The 20,913-nt window shown below is 49.7% G+C and overlaps 1 protein-coding gene across 3 annotated transcripts in view; it reads right to left on the reverse strand.

Moving 5' to 3' along the window:
* LOC119406069 (DNA-directed RNA polymerase I subunit RPA1) overlaps window positions 1–20,913 on the reverse strand; it is a 220,865-nt gene that overhangs the window by 29,493 nt on the left and 170,459 nt on the right. For all 3 annotated transcript variants that reach the window (XM_049419296.1, XM_049419295.1, XM_037672927.2), the window contains exons 25-26: window positions 17,420–17,643; window positions 9,913–10,064 (exon numbers count right to left, since the gene is read on the reverse strand). In XM_049419296.1, the coding sequence (XP_049275253.1) occupies window positions 9,913–10,064; window positions 17,420–17,643 (376 nt within the window). The remainder of the gene's footprint in view (window positions 1–9,912; window positions 10,065–17,419; window positions 17,644–20,913) is intronic.

The raw sequence follows: 20,913 nt of genomic DNA on the forward strand, positions 1-20,913 counted from the left end.
CGACGCTCGTACCCAGCTCACTGTCGAACACCCAAGGCTCCTACACCCACGTCACCTTCTTTTTTATATCTCCCGCTTCGTTCTCCTCTTCTTCTATCCTCATCGTTCAACATCACGCTACGCTTGATGTCTTCCTCTTCTTCTATCACATTTTAAAGACAATAGTCTTTCTTGGGATACTTAAACGGAGAAATTTTGGTCTGTCTGTCTGTCTTTCTGTTTGTCGGCACGTCACTCGATTCAAGTTGAACCACTTGCCCAAGGGCCAGCCATCTTGAACGGCTGACTAGGTTCATACTTGTGTACATTGACGATCAGAAAGCAAACATTACACATATCTGAGGCGCAACATCACTAGGTAAGTATTAGGTGGTAAGTTCCTTTAATAGAGAATGCAAACATACGCAATTCTAAAGACCCTAGTTTCTTAAGCTGCGCTGAAAATGTGACTGCGCTGAAACCTGCCTTCCTCCGTGCCCTCTGCACGAGCTCATTGTTGTGTTTCGGTTTCGGTTCTGTATTGCACTGTACAAATGCCACAGGGCGCCGCTCTGTCATTCCTGTTTTACCCAGGCGACGTGTAAATAAAAGTGTGTGGAGAGTACTCATTGAGTGCGGACGTTTCTTCTGCTTCAGCGCTTCGCGCCAAATTTGCGTGTTCGGGCTGGCTGGCGTCCCCGCCGGTCACGTTGGTCACCGCCGGTCTTCGCCTGCTGCTGCGCCGGGACTACCAGCCCGCAACACAACACTCATGTTTCCTGACGTATTGCCAGATGGCGTCCATATCTCACGCAGCGCCTCTTCTATCGTCTTTAGACAACATTTTCAGCGAACCATGCAGATCACTGCCACCTCTTACGTGTAACAACCACAAAAGGTCTTCCACCTTACTAGACGTGCAGAGATCAGTTGATCTCTAGCGGCCATCGTCGTCTGCATCGGCTGACTATTAATTATGGCGCGCACAGGCGCATGTGCATGCGCACGCTCCTCGTTCCTCGTGCTGCGGGCTGCGAGAAAAAGAAAACGAAAAATAAAGAATAGTCTTCTTCTGCTCCTGCCATCGGTCTGAACGGTTCCCTGGTTTTTACGCTCACCGCCACACGCATTGTTATAGTGGACCCAACCTCAGTCCCTATAACGTGGTGACCCGGACGTGATCGCAGGGCAAGCACTACATCATGGACGGGACCACAAGCGACAGACCGACGATCGGCGCAGAGGGCATCGCCACGGTGCAGATTCACCTGCCGTCGTTTTGGCCCCAGAATCCTGCAGCCTGGTTCACGCACGTGGAGGCCATCTTTGCCCTTCGGCGCATTACCTCGCAACAAGCGAAGTATTGCCACGCTGTCTCCGCGCTCTCAACGGAAGTGGTTGCAGAGTTTCACGACCTTGTGTGCACGCCCCATGAAACCACACCTTATGACCACTTTAAAACGACGGTGCTGCAACGCAAGTCTGTGTCTGTGCGCAGGCGTCTCCAGCAGCTTCTCAACGAAGAGGAGCTCGGCGACCGGCGACCGTCAGAACTGCTACATCGCATGCAGCAGCTTCTCAGTGGCTGTAAGTTGGATGTAAACAGCCCGCTGCTGCGAGAACTGTTTTTCCAGCGCCTGCCACAGAATGTAGTCCTTGCCTTGGCTACCGCACCTGACGACCTGCCCCTCGACAAGCTGGCGGAGCAGGCCGATCGCGTCGCTGACTATGCAGTAGGAGGTACTGTGGCTACTGCATCTAGCGTTCCGTTGTGCAACTCGAGGACCGGCAGTCTCGCCTGGAGCAACCGATCGACGACCTCGCCGAGACGGTTAATGCCCTACGACCACCGTCTCACCCCCGTCGACGAGACCGCGATTACCGTCCCAGATTGTCTCCGAGGTCTAGTTCCCGTTCCGGTCCTCGTCGACGCGTCTACTGCTGGTATCACAGCAACTTCGGTGCCAGCGCGCGTCAGTGTCGTCCTCCTTGCAGCTGGCAGGGAAACGTACCGCAGAGCCACTGATGGCGGCCAGTGACTCTTGCCATACGACAAGCCGCCTGTTCTACGTCACTGACAGGATTGCCGGACATCGATTTCTCATGGACACAGGTGCAGAGGTCAGTGTCGTTCCTGCCACACGACTCGACCGGCAGCGCTCTCCGCAGACTGCTCCCCTTCAAGCAGCCAACAACTCTGCCATCAATACATATGGTCAGCGCTCTCTCACCATCGATTTGGGTCTCCGACGCACCTTCCGATGGGTATTCGTTGTTGCAGATGTACGCATGGCCATATTGGGTGCTGATTTTCTGACCCACTTCGCCCTCAGCGTTGACCTCCGGGCACGTCGACTCGTCGACACAACGACCAGGATGTCCATACAAGGCATCCTCGCACCTCCAACATATACCACTGGAACGGCGCCACAGATACCGGCATCTATGTTCGCCTCAATTCTAGCAGACTTTCCAGCCATCACGAAGCCTTCCAACCTTGAGCTGCCTGTACGTCACAACGTCACGCATCATGTTGTCACTACTGGCCCTCCAGTATTTTGCCGACCCAGGCGCCTCGCTGGGGACCGCCTTGCCATCGCGAAAAGAGAATTCGACCACATGCTGCAACTGGGCATCATCCGCCCTTCGTCGAGCAGTTGGTCGTCAGCTCTCCACATGGTCCCAAAGCGTGATCCAGGGGATTGGCGCCCCTGTGGTGACTATCGAGCCCTCAACGCGCGCACCGTACCTGATCGCTATCCCCTCCCTCACATTCACGACTTCTCTGCCAACCTCGCGGGAGCGGTGATATTCAGCAAAATAGACTTGGTAAAGGCCTACCACCAGATTCCGGTCGAGCCAGCGGACATCCCGAAGACTGCAATTGTGACACCATTCGGACTTTTCGAGTATGTTCGCATGCCGTTCGGATTGCGAAACGCTGCTCAGACGTTCCAGAGGTTTATAAACGAAGTAACTCGTGGACTTCCCTTCGTATTTGCATATCTCGACGACCTCCTGGTGGCTAGTGTTTCCCCCGAACAGCATTGCACCCATCTGCGTCTGCTATTTTCTCGACTCCAGGAACATGGCCTCCTCATCAACCCCGCAAAGTGTGTCTTTGGTGTCGACGACATTGAGTTCCTCGGACACCGTGTGACAAAAGAGGGAATCAGGCCGTTGGACAAGAAAGTTCAAGCCTTGCGCGACTTCCCTCGCCCAACATCACGTCCGGGTCACCACGTTATAGGGACTGAGGTTGGGTCCACTATAACAATGCGTGTGGCGGCGAGCGTAAAAACCAGGGAACCGTTCAGACCGATGGCAGGAGCAGAAGAAGACTATTCTTTATTTTTCGTTTTCTTTTTCTCGCAGCCCGCAGCACGAGGAACGAGGAGCGTGCGCATGCACATGCGCCTGTGCGCGCCATAATTAATAGTCAGCCGATGCAGACGACGATGGCCGCTAGAGATCAAAGATTCTGACTTTCACGCAATTGTGGTGACGTCTTTGCAGGAAAGAAGGAAAGCGAGATGGCGGCCGCTGACAAACGCGCCAGTATGACTTATCACCAACAATCTTATCACCTTCAGCTACATGCTGAGGCACGCATGTGTTGTGTCGCGCGACCCCTGGTGACATGCTAAGACACCAGTGCTGTTGTGCTCTCTATTCATGCTACTGGGTGGAGCTGGGTCTCTTCCATGCCTCTTTGCTACCACCAATCCGGCGTGGCCATGCCGGTCATGTGACCCGTGCCTCGCGGACCAATAGCCATTCTTCCCCCTCCTTAAAACCACCTGCAATAAACGCGGGAGAGCAGTCTCCCGTCAGTCTCGCCGAAGCTTGGTCTCTGCGTCGTCACTTTACGCGCCCTCCCGTCGTTCGGCCTCTCCGTCGGCCCGCCGCGGGTTACCCCGCGCTCCTGCCCTACACAACACATGGCGACGAGGTAGTTGAACCGCTACGCTACTACGACAGGTGACGCCAGGAAGAGCACGATGTACGTGACACTATGCTACGAGTCAATTTTTCTGCTGCGCATCGGTGCTTTGGCTTCCTGCACGCTACAAGCGCGTCGACCTGACTTTTCTTTGTTCCGGCTCCCTCTATAACGCCACCTTCCTGCTTGAGCCTACTGCCTACGTCCTGCACACATGGCAGCCCTTTTTGCAAACCTTCCTCCGTTCCTCAACTTTCCCAGCAAGCCCCCCATTCCTGGCATATATGGCAAAAGATTTTCCAGGTACACCTGAAGGCGGCCGGCGGAAGCGGCTGGGAGGACGAAAGACGTGTGTCAGCGCTCCTCTGTGCACTCAGCATCAAGGACCTACGCAAATACTTCGCCGCGCAAGAGCAGCTTGAAGCGGAGCCGGATGGCGCAGTTACGGCATCGGGTTCGGGCATGGTGCCAAAGACAGAAGCGGCGACGGCAACGGCGTACGACACGGTGCTCCAGTTTTTAGACGGGCTTTTTGCCGAGACAACGAACATGCTAGCCGAGCGGCACCTTTTCACGAGCCACAAACAACTGCCCGGCGAAACGTTTCTCGACTTCGCCACCGCGCTGAAAGAAAAGGCCCTGTCATGCAAGTTCGGAGCTACCTACGACGACAGAATGTGTGACCAGATAATTCATGGGGTCGCCAATGCACATGTACGGGCCAAACTTCTGTCCTACGGGGAAGCCCTTACGCTGCAAAAGGCAGAAGAAGTTGGACACGACTTGGAGGCGCTCAACAAAGCCAACGCCAACGTTACTAGAACAAACTCAGTTTAAAAGCTCCGCCGGAGAGGCAGTCCGCGTGGCGGTCGTGAGAACTAGTGGCGCTGCAGTCACGTCTAGCTCCCGCGGCTGGCGCTTGTTGTGATCTGCGCCGCCAATGTATACGAGCGCACGTGGGTTAGAGCGTCGCCTGCGCTCTGTTAGCTCGTCATTTTTGCGACTGTTCTTGACCAGGCTTAGTGTCTTGTACGAAGACACGTGCATGATGTACGAAGCGTAACGAGGGCGAACAGATTCACAGTGCGGTATGCCGACTTGATTTGCGCCGGGCTGCAAGAGCGGCTACCGCAACGACGACTCCGCTTCACGACACTTCTTCGGACCTCCAAAAGACCCAACGCCATTCAAGCTCCGCATCGCAAAGATAGAAAGCTTACTGCGAAATGCAAGGTCTGTGACGTTCATTTTGAGAGTGACGACATTGTAAAGCACTATCGTCGTGTCGTTGCGGGACAAGAAGTTTTGATATCCCACGTGGAAAGTGGGAACTCGCGCCCGGTGCCGTGCCGCGTTTGTTCGCAGCACTTCCACCCCACATTTCAAAGCCAAAATGTTCGGGGTTTAGGCGCAAATCCCCCCCAAAACGCACGGCGTCCCGCGAAAGCCCAGTGCCCAATTCGGAGGAGCCGCCAGAAATAGAATAGCAAAACGAAAGGCAGGCGATTACCTATGTACCCTACCGAGACAGAGTTGCACCACACCGACATTCGATCAGTTGTCAGCTGTCGCTATGTCTTCAAAGCAGTGCATTTTCGAGAGATTTTACGACGAGGTATCGAACAAGATGTGCGGAATATTTTACACTCGCCGGCTCGGGAACGGGCTGCTCAGCGCAAAAATTTTCACGGTACACATAGAAAAGGCGAGGACCAGCGCTGGTCTTCGTCTTTTCTATGTGTACTGTGTCAAATTTTTTGCGCTGAGCAATTTAATAATGGAATACCAACTAGCCCAATCCCACACTTTGCTTCGGGAACGGAGACTTACTTGTGCAAAAGATAGTTGTAGTTGACGAGCAGTTTAACTGCGTAGTGAACGGCTACAGCACGAAATGCAAACGGCTGTCGTACAGTGTAAGAAGTGCTGCGGGCATGGAACATCTGCTCGGTGAAGTTGAAAAACTGAAGTTGAATACTGACGACTCTTCTAGCGACAGAGTACGCGCGAATAACTACTCGGTGCTCACATCACGGCCGATCTGTTCGAATTGTTTAAGGCACCGTAGAAGGATGCGACGTAGAAAGATGAGACACCGAAAATACAACTATCCACTGAAAGAAATTGCTCAGAGACGACATCTATTCGATGTAATCGCACACTAAGATTTCATTTACCTAGTTCTCGTAATATTTTCCAATTTTGGGTCAGTATCCCTTTAACCGCCGCGAAAACGTGTCTTGTAAACATTGCAAAGCATTGGTGATGTTTTTCGAGAAAGTTTTTTTCAATAAATTGTAGAAACATGATTACTGTTTTTCTAGAACGTTTTTGTATCTCGAGTAAGTACGCTTCCTTGTACACTATAAAGGATTTCACAAACGGGTTGGGTTGTTCTTGGTCTACATAAGACGGCAGCGGCTAAAATTGTGGTGGTAGTTATAAAAATTACGCTGAAAATCCTCATTCGCTTAGAAACACCTATATTGTCACAGGGTCGTGACGTCGTCGAAGGCAGCAGTCAGCAGGTCCGAGATGAAACTCTTTATTTGGCCAAACTTGTGGCCGGGAAACTGAAAGTGAAACTACAGCAATACACTGATAGCGGCGAACAGAGCGTCGACCGTCGATCAACTAACAAGCGATCAAGCGCGTCGGCTTTTATACAGGCGCTATCGAACTTTCCAGCGATATCGCTGGTGGCGGCGTTATCTCTCGACAAAGCTAGAACATTTGCGTGCGGCGTGCAATCTTAACAAAACGATCTACTACAATCGCGAAGCTTCTCGAACACTGCTTCGAGGACAGCGTCGAGCGTTGATAACCGTCCTTGCTGGTCAAAGCCGAATACATCAAAATAAAACAAGAACTGGGCGTGCCAATATAGACCGAACATCGATTCTTAGCCAATCAATGAACAACGCACGCGGGCCAATGTATACAGACGACCTTATGCATATCCACCTAAGTATCCACCTAACTAGTACAATAAGAAAGTTGCCGCGCAGTTGCCGCGAGCAACTGCGCGGCGGACCGCAGCGTTATGCCGTGGCAGCAGACGACGTGCCGATAGTGGCGCAAGACGGAACTGCAGCGCCGCTAGTTCTCGCGACCGCCGTTCGGACCACCCTCCTCCGCTGGCGGAGATACGGAGCTTTGAAACTGAGTTTGTTCTAGTAACATTGGCCAACGCGGCGTTCAGAGAAAATGAGCGGCTACTCGGCTCGCACTCCGGTTACGGCGGCAGCATCCAGTGCGTCACAGCAGCGGCTCAATATGGTGGGTCGGCTGCTTCGCTGGCCCCGCATCTGACTCAACATGGCGGCGGCTTCCCCCCCAAGTCGGGCGGCCGCATCCAATATGGCTGTGCGCGGGCTCGACGGCACTGGTTCAAGACTGCGTTCGCTGCCAGCAAGTGCAACAGCTTGCGCCCAAGTCTCAAGTCGGCCCCTGTTTTCGCTGCGGCAAGTTAGGACGTTTGGCGACTTCAAGAAATTGTCCGGCCAGAAAGAAAATTTGCCAATTTTGCCGTATCAAAGGGCATTTGGTGGCAGTCTGCCGTAAGTGACAAGCGTCGGTACAGGAAGTTACCCCCGTTCAAGATGCTGACTCCGGCACTGCCACAGTCCTATCCGTGCAAGCTGCGCCAACTAGCCCAAGGGACATGCGCATCCCTGTTGTCGTCGGAGGACATAGCCACATGGCATTGTTGGTGGACACCGGAGCCACAGCATCGTTGATGACGAAGAGAGACTTCGACGCGCTTTTCGCTTCGAAGCATCGCCTGCTGCGAGCGTCAGTTCACTTGAAGAATTTTAAGCACCGCATACCGGTCCTGGGCTATTTCCGCACGGACTCGCAGCACCATGGCAAGCGCGCCTTTGTCACCTTCTACGTGACAGCACATGGCACTTCACTGCTGGGGCTCAACGCCATCCAGCAGTTGGGACTCCTGATCGATGGCGCAACATTGACATGTCGTCTGGCTACACCAGTTTCCTCACAGCTTCCTCCAGGTGTACCTCCGGGGTTCGAGCACCTGCCTGGCCGGGCCAAGAGGCGGCAGCACATCGTGCCAGTGTCTGCCAAGCTGCGTCGGCTGCCTCTGGCGCTACAGCAGCAGCACGCCAGCAAGCTGCGCCGGCTCCAGGACGACGACGTCATCATCGGCGGCCGTGTTCAAGATTGCACATCAACAACCAGGTGTTGCCTGCGCAGGCCATTCGCGGTGGCCCTGCTGTCCAGTGCCATCTCTGCATCTGCTGAAGCACAGCTTCAATTGCCTGCGGCCCAGGATCACCCGTTGGCACTTCAGGAGGAAAGTCCTGCGTATTCCTCCCCACCTACAGTAAATGCACCAAATTCCAACTCGGGGGAGGGAAGTGATGCGGATGGGTTTCGAAGTCGGCTCACAGCAGCCGCAATCCGCCAGGTTCTTCTAGGAGACATGGGTATGGGTCTTCGAAGTCGGCTCCCGACAGCCGCCATGCGCAAAGTCCTCCCGCAGGGCCTGGGTCACGTCGCCCACAGCAGACGCGTAAGCCCCCAGCCACTTCAAGGACTACATCACAGACTAAGAGGTCTAGTGCGCGTGTGTGAATGCTCAGTGAACAGTGCAAGCTGGCACTTGTGGTAGGTGTCGGTGAACGTAATTTTCTTTTCTTTCTCTATCATAGGTTGTGATGTGTGACGTGCCTCTAGGACTGAAGTGCGTTATTGCAGGCCTCATCTCGATCTGAACTCCAATGTGGTTTTTTTTGTGTTTACGGATGTACAACATTTGTATAAGGATGCAATTCTTCCCAGGGCGGGACGACGTTGTGTCGCACGACCGCTGGTGACATGCTAAGACACCAGTGCTGTTGTGCTCTCTATTCATGCTACTGGGTGGAGCTGGGTCTCTTCCATGCCTCTTTGCTACCACCAATCCGGCGTGGCCATGCCGGTCATGTGACCCGTGCCTCGCAGACCAATAGCCATTCTTCCCCCTCCTTAAAACCACCTGCAATAAACGCGGGAGAGCAGTCTCCCGTCAGTCTCGCCGAAGCTTGGTCTCTGCGTCGTCACTTTACGCACCCTCCCGTTGTTCGGCCTCTCCATCGGCCCGCCGCGGGTTACGCCGCGCTCCTGCCCTACACAACAGCGTGTGGTGTAGCGATACTTTAAACCTAGTGCACAGTTTTCATAGGCAACAGCCTGAGCGCACTGGGTCACCAATCGCTGCCACTTTCTTGTGTGGGACCGCATTCATGTGCGCACCACTTTGTAGAAATGAAGGAAGCTTGCTGTTGCTGAGTTAAGTGTCGCGGGCACCGAGAAACCTCGTTGCACTGACACTGTCACACCAACTGCACATGTACAGTACAGGAAGCACAGTGCTATTGTAACCATACTGCGCTCTTTTATTAGGGGCAGCCCAAACACGCCTCTGCCCACTGCCAGGACCACTAGAACATCACGGGTACGAGTTACATCGCCTGTAGGAAGCTCATTGTCGCCGCAATAACACAACTAGCTAATCGCCGCATCTGTGCACAATCTAGAGCAAAGTGGGTACTAAGAACACTCCCACGGCAAATGCACACATATGGTGCAGCAAGCGACCCAGCAGCGACGGCGTGAGCTGAGAAGGCGACGCAGTCGTCAGAATCTTTTCAGTACTTCAGCAAAAAGAAAGAAAAGGTTTTGTGATGGGTGCTTATTATATATTACTTATATTTGTTTTAAAGAGATTTCACTACATTTCCACAGCGAGAAACGCAGTACGTGAAGGTGCATTTTACCAAAGTAAGGTGATCAAGTCACTAGATATGATGAACTAAATTCATTTCTGAAAGCCCAAAATGCTCTTGATCCTTTTTGCCAAGCAATTAGGACAGGAAGAACAGAAAATGTCTACAACGAAGTAAGTCCGACTCCCTGTTCAACATCGTGATCCGAAGGCGAAACAGTAGCTTGACCAATTAATAATCAAAGAGTTTGGGACTTACAAAAATCCTGGCTTGCTTCAGCTTCTCGGCCTTCTCATCACGAACCGTCTCTTGGAGCGAGACAAAGATGTCATCGGAAGTGGCTCCTTCTTCGGCTGACAGCAGAGAAGACTCAGCAGGGGGCACAGTCTCGCCATCAAGCATCTCTTCATCTGCAACACCCAAAAAAAAAAAAAAAAGATCACTCAGGCTATTCATTACGATACAACAATATATTCGAAAAGTACACACCGGGACAGGGGAAAAGCCACATGAACACGCACAGTTGTCAGCCATTGTTTGAGAGATGCCGAAATACTCGCAGATACAAGAATCCACATACAAGGAAGATTATCTATGCTAAAGGGATTGAAAAGGTTGGCGACTTGCATGTAAGCATGTCCTGTATCATGCTAAAAGAAAAAAGAAGCTATTTTTCCAAGTGTGTTTGTCATGAGTAAGGGGCACGAGACATGTGCCAGCCGACGAAGAAGAAGCGATGATGATTGGAAGGGATAAGTACTCACTGGTGTGCAATAGAGTGGAAAAATAGTGAATGGTGTGCACAACGCATACATGCGCCCGAGGGCGGAGAGATAGCTCCTTGCACACGATCCGAGCTGTGATCAAGAACTTGACAAGAAGCAGCTGGCATTTTCTGCAGAGCACCGGTCGACAAAGGTGGTCAAGCCAGCATCGCACTGGTGACAAGAGCAGCGGGTGCTGGGTCTGAAGGATGCTGTGCTAGGTGTCCGTGATGTGGACGTTGAACTCTGCAACAGCCGCATGAAGCTCCTTGGACTCACAGTAGCCTTGTTACAGCAGTTCCCAGTGCACCTGCGATGCTCCGCTTTTGACGACAGAACAGGATCGACCCGCAGGACAATCCCCAGATACCTCGTCGTCATTTGGGCCAGGATGTCACTGGGAAGCAGTGGCCGAGTGTGAGCCTAGGCATAACCTCCAAGCTTCAGTGACGGCTATGACGGAAACCGGGAAACAGGCAGCGGAAACAGGAGGAGTTCTTAGCAGCTATATGTGGATCGTCAACGATGAGAGGTCGAGCTTCGACAATCTTTTCAGCAGTCGCAAAAAAAAAAAGGCAATTGTCAGCCTGGAAAGTGGCCAAACTAGCCAAACCGCGTGCACTAACAATTGCGTATTGACTGAGAAAAAATTTTAAAAAATTTGGGGAGGGGTGAAGCATGTAGGGAAGGGTGTTTCAGCTCAACTGACGTGAAACCTGTGGAGAGGCAAAGCATGCAGTGTGTGCTGATGTTTCCCACAGCAAAATCACTGCTGATGGGCAATGAGAGACAGAAAAAAGATTAGATACAGAGACCCGCAGTCCGCTTTTAGTTAACGTGCACGCTGTTGTGTCATGCGACCCCTGGTGACATGCGAAATCACCGGTGCAGTGAAGGTCCCTGTTCATGCCACTGGGTGGAGCTGGGTCTCCCCCATGCCTGTTTTCTGCCACCAACCCAGTGTGGCCACGCTGGTCATATGACCCGTGCCTCGCTGACCAATAGCCCTTCTTCCCCCTCCATAAAACCACCTGCAATAAATGTGGGAGAGCAGTCTCCCGTCAGTCTCACCGAAGCTTGGTCTACGTGTCGTCACTTTACGCGCCCTCCCGTCGTTTGGCCTCTCCGTCGACCCGCCACAGGTTACGCCGCACTCCTGCCCTACACAACACACGCTGCAAATCTTTATTGTAGAGCTGTGCAAATAGCAAAATTTTGGGTGCGAAGTGAATTCGAATATTGAAGTGTGAGTGCGAATTGAATCGAATATTTTTCTAATATTTCTCGAATATTTCTAGACTATTTTTTGAATACTTTGAAGCGAAATTGCAGAAAAAAATCTTGGAGAGGATTCCTAAGCATATTCTTATGAGATAGCAACATGACAGTGTTTCTTTTCGCTAGGTTGATGAAGCACTGGCAGGGTGGTGTTTCAGAGTTGTCCTATCAAGAATGAGGCAATGTAGAGGCCGAATTCTATTTATGTAAATGATTTGGTTCAACCAAAGTGTTGCTCACAACACTTTACACGTGATAGGCAAAGATGCCATTTCCTCAGCCTCTCTTCCTCTTTAAACTTCTGTGGAAGCCCAACTGATGTGGCGGAGAAGGGTGTGCTCCCTTCAAGTGCGAAGTTCCAAGTCTGCCTCGTAGACGTGATATATAAGAACATCTGAAATATTGGATGCTAAAAAGCTTCGGCTTTCAATTTTTCGGACTTCCTGCCCAAATTTCAGGCCCAAAACAGCATTAACTCAGCCCCCAACTCTGCCACATCGCTGATCTCTATGTTCGAACCAGCGTTAATACATCTACGACCGTAGTGGAGCTTAAAAGGCAGCTTTGCCGCAATACGGGGGTGTGATGAGGTGAAGCATATTGAAAATCTAGGGACCACTTCCAATCGGACGTTGTGTCTTGGCAAAGTTCGACCGTGACGGAGCTTGAAAGGCAGCTTTGCCGCAATACCGGGGTGTGATGAGGTGAAGCATATTGAAAATCTAGGGACCACTTCTAATCGGATGTTGACTGTGTCTTGGCAAAGTTCGACTGTACCGGAGCTTGAAAGGCAGCTTTGCCGCAATACCGGCCGGGGTGTGATGAGGTGAAGCATACTGAAAATCTAGGGACCACTTCCAATCGGGCGCTGATTGTGTTTTGGCTAAGGTCGACCGTAACGCAGCTTGAAAGGCAGCTTTGCCGCAATATGAGAGTGTAATGAGGTGAAGCATACTGAAAATCTGAAGGGGTCAATTTCAATCGGACGTTGACTGTATTTGTTTTGGGGAAGTTCGAATAGTTCGAATAGTAAAATTCCAGTGCGAATCGAATCAAATAGCAAACACAATTCGAAAAATATTCGAAATTTCGAATATTCGCACACCCCTACTTTATTGTTCAACTACACACAAGAGAAATCTCCCAGCGGCACTACACTGCAGGTCAAGATCCAGTGCCTAGAAATACGGGGTGCCCGGTGAACGGTTGTGCAGCACAAGCAGTCGGTTTTTTCAATCAAGGAACTCGCTAGCAGACACTGCCTGCGTCAGCGTTGCCTCTTGCAGGTGCATTCTCGTTCATCACGAGCTGGTAGTTCAGTGTTCATCAGTGAAAGAGCGTTTCCATTGTCAATGCGTGCCGTTCGCTCTCTCTCGCCACACAGCGAGAGCTGAGGCAGTGGCGCCCTCTCTTGCGCTCAAGCAAATGGACAGGACATGACGATGCAAGCAAGCAAATGGGTCACGACGATGCACGCAGCAACAGCAGACGACGATGCACCGCCGACAAGCCGAGACCCTAAGGTGCTTCGCCCCTAAAAAACGAGGCAGTTTGGCATTGGTAGATAGCGTGCCAAACACTTCTTAAGGCACTTTTGCCACAGTACACTAGTGTCATGCGGAAAAGCGTACTCGAATTGGGAAGGGGCAATCTGCTGCCACGGGACACAGCCCATTCTGCCCTTAAATTACACACATCTGCAGGCTCAAGATGCCAGATGCAATTCCCACAATTTTAGGCAGTGCCAGAGAGCAAAAAGACAAATGGTATACAGACATTATCACAGCATCATCGAAGCAACATGAATAGTGAATGAACTGGAATAGTATGACTCACATTTTAGACATTGTCTATAAGCTTTTAAAGGGGCAGTCTTTGGAAGCGAAAAATGGCAAAAAAATCCTTTTTTTTTTCAGCAAGCATTTTTCTATCAGTCTCAAAATTTTCACGCTCGAGGAAGCCGTAACTTTTTTGTAATATCATTTTGACTGCCCAAAATCTTGGTGTCGCCAATATGCAGCAGCATCTTTATGATTTGCCAGCACATGTATCCAGAGCTCTGGTACCAATTTATGAGCACCTTGTCAGAAATGTCAATTTATGAGCACATTACCAGAGATGTGCCAACAGGGTTAATGACAGCTTTCATTGACTTATTTGAGCTTTGGCATCTAAGAAACAACTATTTATGGTTGAAACTGCAGATGCCGATGCAGTAATGAAGTTAAAATGCGGCAATTTGAGAACCGCATTAGATATCTTCGTGGAACCCAATCCAAGACCCAGCCTCCCAAGCATCAGATTGATAAGTGAAAAGGATAAGCACTGAGCGGCTGAGTCCAATCGCAATCATGACGCAGCCAAGAGGGTTCAGCTGGCACTAAATAAGGGCCAGTACAACGCTAACCAGCAGTGAGATTATATTCCTGGTGTCTCTTGGTGTCAGCTTTACAAAATATGCACATTATACTCGTCATTTTTAAAATAAACAACATGCTATTTCTTGTATTGCGATAGCAATTATATGAACAGTCTAGATGGGTTTTTGCCATTGACGTCATGTCCCGTGTAAAGACCAAATTGATAAGATCCCCCCGCGCATCGTATGTTCTACCGCGGGTAAAAGCACATGAGCGAGGGCGACGAATGCGGCTGAAGCAGAGATCAAACGAGCCGGCCCATTTCCGTCGCTCGGAGGGCGCAAGCGATAACATTACCCCGCTCGGGAGGCCTGCCGTCGAAGCAGACAGGAAACGCCCCGCCCGTCTTTAAAGAGCATGAAAAGACACGAGGGGGGGGGGTGTCGCTCGAGCAGCAACATTGAACTTTGATTCTAAGAGTGCTGGTGCTATCTCAGGAGCCATTCGCTGGAGGCTAGTGTACCCCTTCTATGTGCTGCGCTCTCAACGCAAAGTGACTATGCGGAAAGTGCATCTCTCCCTGGAGCGGGCGTATTCTCTTACACCAGCGTCTTGTAGTTACGCGAGATCGGATACAAAAAAGTTAGCTGCCAGCCTCACTTCGTATAACACTACAATTTGTTGCCATCGCATTCATTGTTTCGCCCTTGCGGTGAAACTGTGACATTTTTTTTTTTACTTTTCTCAAATGACTGTTCAATTTTGAAGCCCATATCTATAGCATCTAGAGCAGGTACATAAATAATTCTTCTTGCCATGGAAATGTAAATAGAGTCAAACCTCGTTAATACGTACCCGCTTTAAACGTACTAACGGTTAAAACGCAGTTGCGACGAATCCCCGACCGAGTCCCATAGAGCGCAATGCATTTGCTGACCGCTTAAGCCTTAGTGGTTCGCCCTATGCCTACCGATTAGTGCGTACCCTGCGTACCGCGATAACTTTTTGTGCCATAAAATTTTACTGCGCCGCTCAACTTCCACACGCCACAATGTGCCACCAAAGGTCTTCCGCCTTTTTGAGAAGTGCGGAGATCAGTCGATCCCCGATTCCGACTTCCACGCGATTGTGGCGACGCCTTTGCGGGCAGCATCGGGAAAGAACGAAGGCGTGCAGCGCAGCGCTACTTTTTAAGCCTACTGCACGCTTTTATTAGGCGACAATCTGAACGCGCTGGGCCGCCGATCGCTGTCGCCTCGCTGTGCGGGGCAGTCTTCAAGGCTGAAGTTGAATTAATGGTGCAAATGCTCGGACAGGGACGAAGAACTTCAGCCATGTACCAACTAGCCCGACAGCAAACGCTACTAAGCCGTCATCAGGCGCGCACCGCTTTGTAGAAACGAAAGCAGATCGCTGTTGCGTAGTTAGCGTTGCGGGTCGCGGGCACCGAGAAACCTCGCTGCATTGACGCTATCACACTAAATGCACGTGTACAGTACAGCAGTAATGTAGAGAGGTGGGCAAGTTGGAACTGATGCATTTTGAAAACTTTTCAGTGCGAACTGGACGGAGCACAAAGAAGAGGACACAAGACGAGCGCTGTCTAACAACTGAAGTTTATTCAAAGAAAATTCGCTCGTCTTGTGTCCTCTTGGTGCTCCATCCAGTTCGCGCTGAAAAGTTTTCAAAATGCACGGTGCAGCAAGCGTAGCGCGGTTGTAACCATACTGCACGCTTTTATTAGGCGACCACCCAACGCGCCTCTGTCCGCTGCCAGGACCGCTAGAGCATCGCGGAGTGCGCATCGCTTGCATGAAGCTCGTCATCGCTGCGTTAACTGAACAAGCTACTCGCCGCATCTGTGCACGATCTGGAGCGAAGTGGGTACGAACAACATTCCCACGATAAATGCGCGCGTGCTGCACAGAAGCGGCCTGGTAGTGACAGCGTGAGCCGAGTAGGCGACGCGCTGCACGCAACTAGCCGGGAGACGATCAGCTCCACGCGGCCGTGCCGCGTTTCACTGGAACTGTGTCAGTTTTCGTTTAGTAGCAGACCGCGGTTAGACGCACACACATATACCGCGGAAAGCAGACACTGTCCATTCTGTCGTTATGTCAGTCACTGTGTTGACCACATATCCCGGACCCTGCAAGTTTCAAAATACTCTTCAGCATCGTCATTACGCGCCATCGGGCGGTCGTGCGAGTGTGCCAGGATCTTTTCTCCACTTTGGCAAAAAGAAAGAAAAGGCTTTGCAGTGGGTACTTTAGGCAATATTTGCTGTGGCACTCTATTTATTTGCTGGCGGCGATGGCGTACGCTAGGAGATGCAAATTTGTACTTGGTGTTTAATGCATACTACCGTTTAGTGCGTAGTTATGCCACGTTTCCGGCAGGCACGTATTAACGAGGTTTAACTGTATGTAGAGAATCTAAGTATGGGAGCAGAATTTTGAGCACAAACCTTTTTAATTAATGAATCATCAAAATTGTAACAGAATGCCAAGTGCTTTTCAGAATGTAAAGTTCATTCTGCTGTAAAATATTTAAGGTAAAGAAATACTGCTTGCATTCTTTCAATCCATAGTAATTAGTGAATGTTGCCACATCTTAAACATTGCTTTTAATTCAGCACTTTAATTTCTATCAAGGCCTTAAATTGCAGGGAGTGGACCTAAGTTATCTCAGGAACTAGATGAGTTAGAGGAAAATTAATTACATATATGAGCTCAGCAGAAAAAGCTGCACAAACCTGTGCAGGTTCATAAAAATTTATGAAAAATTAACAAAAAAAATGTCTAAGATGAATGCCCCCTTAGAAAACGAGCTAAACAAATTTGTTGGAGATGAAAGTTAGCCATCAACTCTAAGCCATTTTGCTTGGACGTAAGTTACTGAGGAATAATGTATACAGTTTAACCCTTTTCTAAGAGACATGCACTGGGGAACTGTTCTTATTCCTCAGATGAAGGGTCTCTTATAAGCAGAGTACCACATTATCATTTTCTGAACGTAGGCACACTGGGGTCTCGTATACCCAACTGTCTCTTATCAGTGTCTCTTATAAAGGGGTTCAGCTGTAGTTCACTCCGCATAGCTTCAGATGCTTGTTTTTTTTGTTGTTCTTTTTTTCCTTTTTCCCCTCCTTTAACTACAACAGTAAAACCTCGTTTATTTGGATTTCATGGGAATGCAAGAAAAAGGTCTGAACAAACCGAATGTCAAGTTATGCAGTGTACCAAGAAGACAATAAACAAATGCTTGCCACAACTTATTTTCAATGCTGTAGGGCTCTTATAAAGAATGCCTTTAACAGTTCACGAAGTTCCAAGGGGGTCAATCAGAGGGCCCAGTACCCACCGGATAGGGCAGCGACGCGCTCTTCCTCTTCGGCCTCCTCGTACTCCCTCTCCTGGGTGTGGCGGGCAGCAGCCTGTCGGGCCACCGTGTCGCCGTCCCCTTCGCCCTCGTCCGAACTCTCACCTCCCTCGTCTGCATCTGGACACGGTGGCGCCATGCCAGCGTCCTCCGCCAAGCCGGCCTCCTCACCCCGACGTTCTCGAGCTTTGGTCGTGCGTGTCACCCTGGTATGGTGGCAATCGCAGTCACGCTTTACTCATCTCTTATTGTATTTACATTGATGTGCAACCACCACTGCAAAAAAGTCCCAGAGCGCATAAGTGAAACGGGAGCTCTTGTCATCTATTATGTGAAACATGACAACCTTAATCCTTCGACTCTAGGGTCGTTTTGTAAAAAGAAAAGGCAGATGATATTCACTGTATTGTTTTACTGTGGCAATATACAGCATGTTAAACTTCAATGTTGCAAGGTTGATGATGTAATAAACGTTTTTTTGCTACAGTTTCTTGGCTCCTTTGAAATGCATGCATTTTCCCCCTCAATTTAATTGCACCACAGTTTCAATAAAACAGAGTTCTGGTGAGCACAAAACGAAGATTTGGACAAATATTTCTCGTTTAAATAGCCAAAAAATCATGTACTTATCCGAACACACAAAATAAATCTCTGTTATGAAGATAGTATATAGTGGTCCTTTGCCGGAAGGCACAAGGAAAACATTTCAACATGCTGGTACAATGCAGAAACCACACCTTCTGAGATGAGATGGTCATAAGCGTGACTGTGACAATGCCAATTTGCTTTGGGAAACAAGAGACATGATAGTTAAGCTTTATCACTTTCGGTAACATTAACCCCCTCATATAGCAACCCAGCATTAATCACGCATTCAACGGCAAGTCACAGTCAAGTATATTGTGTTGTTTTTTTTTTCCCACACACACTATCCAGTCCTGTCAGCCTGCAAGGAGGACATGACAATTCACATGGTTGCTTGAAGCAATCAGCAGACAGCATTGCTGGACTACGGTTTTGCATTCGGTAACAGTGCAGACACCGTGGCAATCACTGCAGCATCACGATACTCCCCTGTGGCTATGCACCACTGACTAAGCATATCAAAAGATACTGAGATACAGCACAATTTCGTCAGAAAGTTCGAGATGAATAATAATACCGTATTTACTTGTGTAATGATAACACTTTTTTTCTAAAAAAAATTGACTGTGAAGTGGGAGTGTGATCATTATGTGGGGTAAAATTTTCGCAAAAAGAATCAAGCTGCAGCTTCGAATTTTTTCTATGCCTACTGTAAGCAGAACGAGAGAATCAGGCTGAAGAATGCCTATATGCATTAAAAACACACGTTCACTTCACTTTGCATGAATTGCTGCACAGAGAGCACGCGAAAATCGCAAGAAGGTAGGGGGTGGGTTGGGGGTAACAAGAACCCCCCCCCTTCTTTTTCCCCCCCCATTAGGCTTCAACACACAGGAGGTGCGGTGCCAGTGATGCTTTCCACTCCCGCACGCGAAGCTCACACCTTGCCCCACACCCTTCTGCCCACTTTTAGCTTTGCTCGTCTTGGGAGTTTGATCTGCCCATCACCCATACGTCGCAAATGTCTCTTTCATTCAGGGGGAAGTTTGATGTCCCCCTGAATGAAACGAAGTGACCTCGCCAAGGAGTCAGGTTTCACACCTTCCACTCTGTGCAGGATTAACCACCAGTGTGACCAGATAATGAAAAGCATGCAATGTTAAAGAAGCAAGAAGTGCACATAACATGCAGCTTCTGCTATGCGAGATCAGAGCAAAGCACCGGCTGCTGAACAAACACGGGTGATAACAGAAAGAAGGGACAAGCGAGAAGCACAATTTGGCCCTGCATCTGGCTGCCGGCATGTCAAAAGCCAATGCTACCAACACAAACTGTATGCAGTAAGCCTAGAGGTACTGGTATCCAGACAGGCCCCACTGACCCCAGATGCGTGGATGCACAGGTGCACCGTGAACTTTCGCAGAAGTCATGCATCATGGTTCATCTTGTTTATGAGGCAAACAAGGGTCGCTCTCTCTGAAATCAAATTATAGTCAGAACAATGCAAAGTGTAATGCAATTACGGCATCTTAGCTCGTGATAGCCACATTGTCCGTCTTGAAAGAGCACTAGTACATTAACTCTAAGGATCGAGGAAGACCAGGTAAGGCATTGTGAATTTCAATCAACGCTATGCATTGGTTCAACAAAAGGATTGCAAAATGGCTTTGCCACAAAACACCCTTAATTATGCATAGAGCTGGTAGCAGTGCAGCGGGTAAGAGCAAGCAGCACAAAAAAAAGGCTAACAACTTGGAAACTTTTTCTAGCAGCGTGCTTGCAAAAACAAATTAAAAAATGCGGAAAGTTAGCACCAAGTTGCACAAAGCTTGGCACAGCGAAGCTTGGTAGATCCTCAGCTCACCATGCTGCAGCACGGGAATCGAAACGCCAGTGGCGATTGGGTCCGGTGTGCTTGGCCGAAGAAGTGGCAGCCAAGAGACAGCGATGGGGGATCCGAAATACACGCAAAGCATTCCACTCTGAATGTGTTGAAATTGCTGTCCCTGAGCCACGGTGTAAGAAATTGTGGCAATTGCTATGGTGACGGCTCGGCGGCGACTGCTGCTGCTTGGCGCGACGGCGTCTTGGCTATTTTTAGCACAGGTGGGACGCAGCTGTGGAGGTTGCTATGGCAACGGCACAGCAGGGTTTTTTTGCTAACGGATGTCTTACTGCCAGCTTTAACAGCTTCGCCAATAAAACAACGTTCACTAATGATAAAATAATCTGTTTTAATTGGTTTTGCTGGAAATTCTTCCTTTTCTTCAGCAAGTAAAGAATGGCTCTTTTCAACCTTGGTATCCTGTAGAGTAAGCTGTGCAATATCTCGAAATAAGTGGTGACATCTTTTTTTCTCTATCACTGAGATCGCATGCAAGAGGATAGCCTTGATGGCCACATTCACTTACTGAACGATCACGACTACCTGCAAGATAAGTGAGAAAGCTCAGTAGAAACAAAAAGTGCTGTATCAAAGAATTGGACGAGAAGACAGTGATGTTCGAGTGAGCCTTCGAAGTTCAAGTCGGTCTCCTGCATTTTCAATAAGCTCGTTATGGTACTACCAGCCCTACAGTTACTCATGCCTCTCACCTGACACATGGTGAAATACCAAATTGGTGCTTACACAAGATACGGGAGGAGGAGATTGAATACACAAATATGGCAGTTGAGTGCAAAATATTATGAGAGAGGGTACACATGTTCATGCTGTCTGTCTACTTCACTTCAGAGGCAATGAGGCAACAATTAAGGTTAACCCTTGTCCAAAAATGTTCTCTGTCTACTTCACTTCGGAGGCAATGAGGCAACAATTCAGGTTAACCCTTGTCCCCCAAACCATTGCCGGAAAAGACACTGTTCTACTTTGATGGCTGCCCTACGTCGTG

Source organism: Rhipicephalus sanguineus, chromosome 9 (genome assembly GCF_013339695.2).
Source record: "Rhipicephalus sanguineus isolate Rsan-2018 chromosome 9, BIME_Rsan_1.4, whole genome shotgun sequence".
Taxonomy (NCBI): Eukaryota; Metazoa; Arthropoda; class Arachnida; order Ixodida; family Ixodidae; genus Rhipicephalus; species Rhipicephalus sanguineus.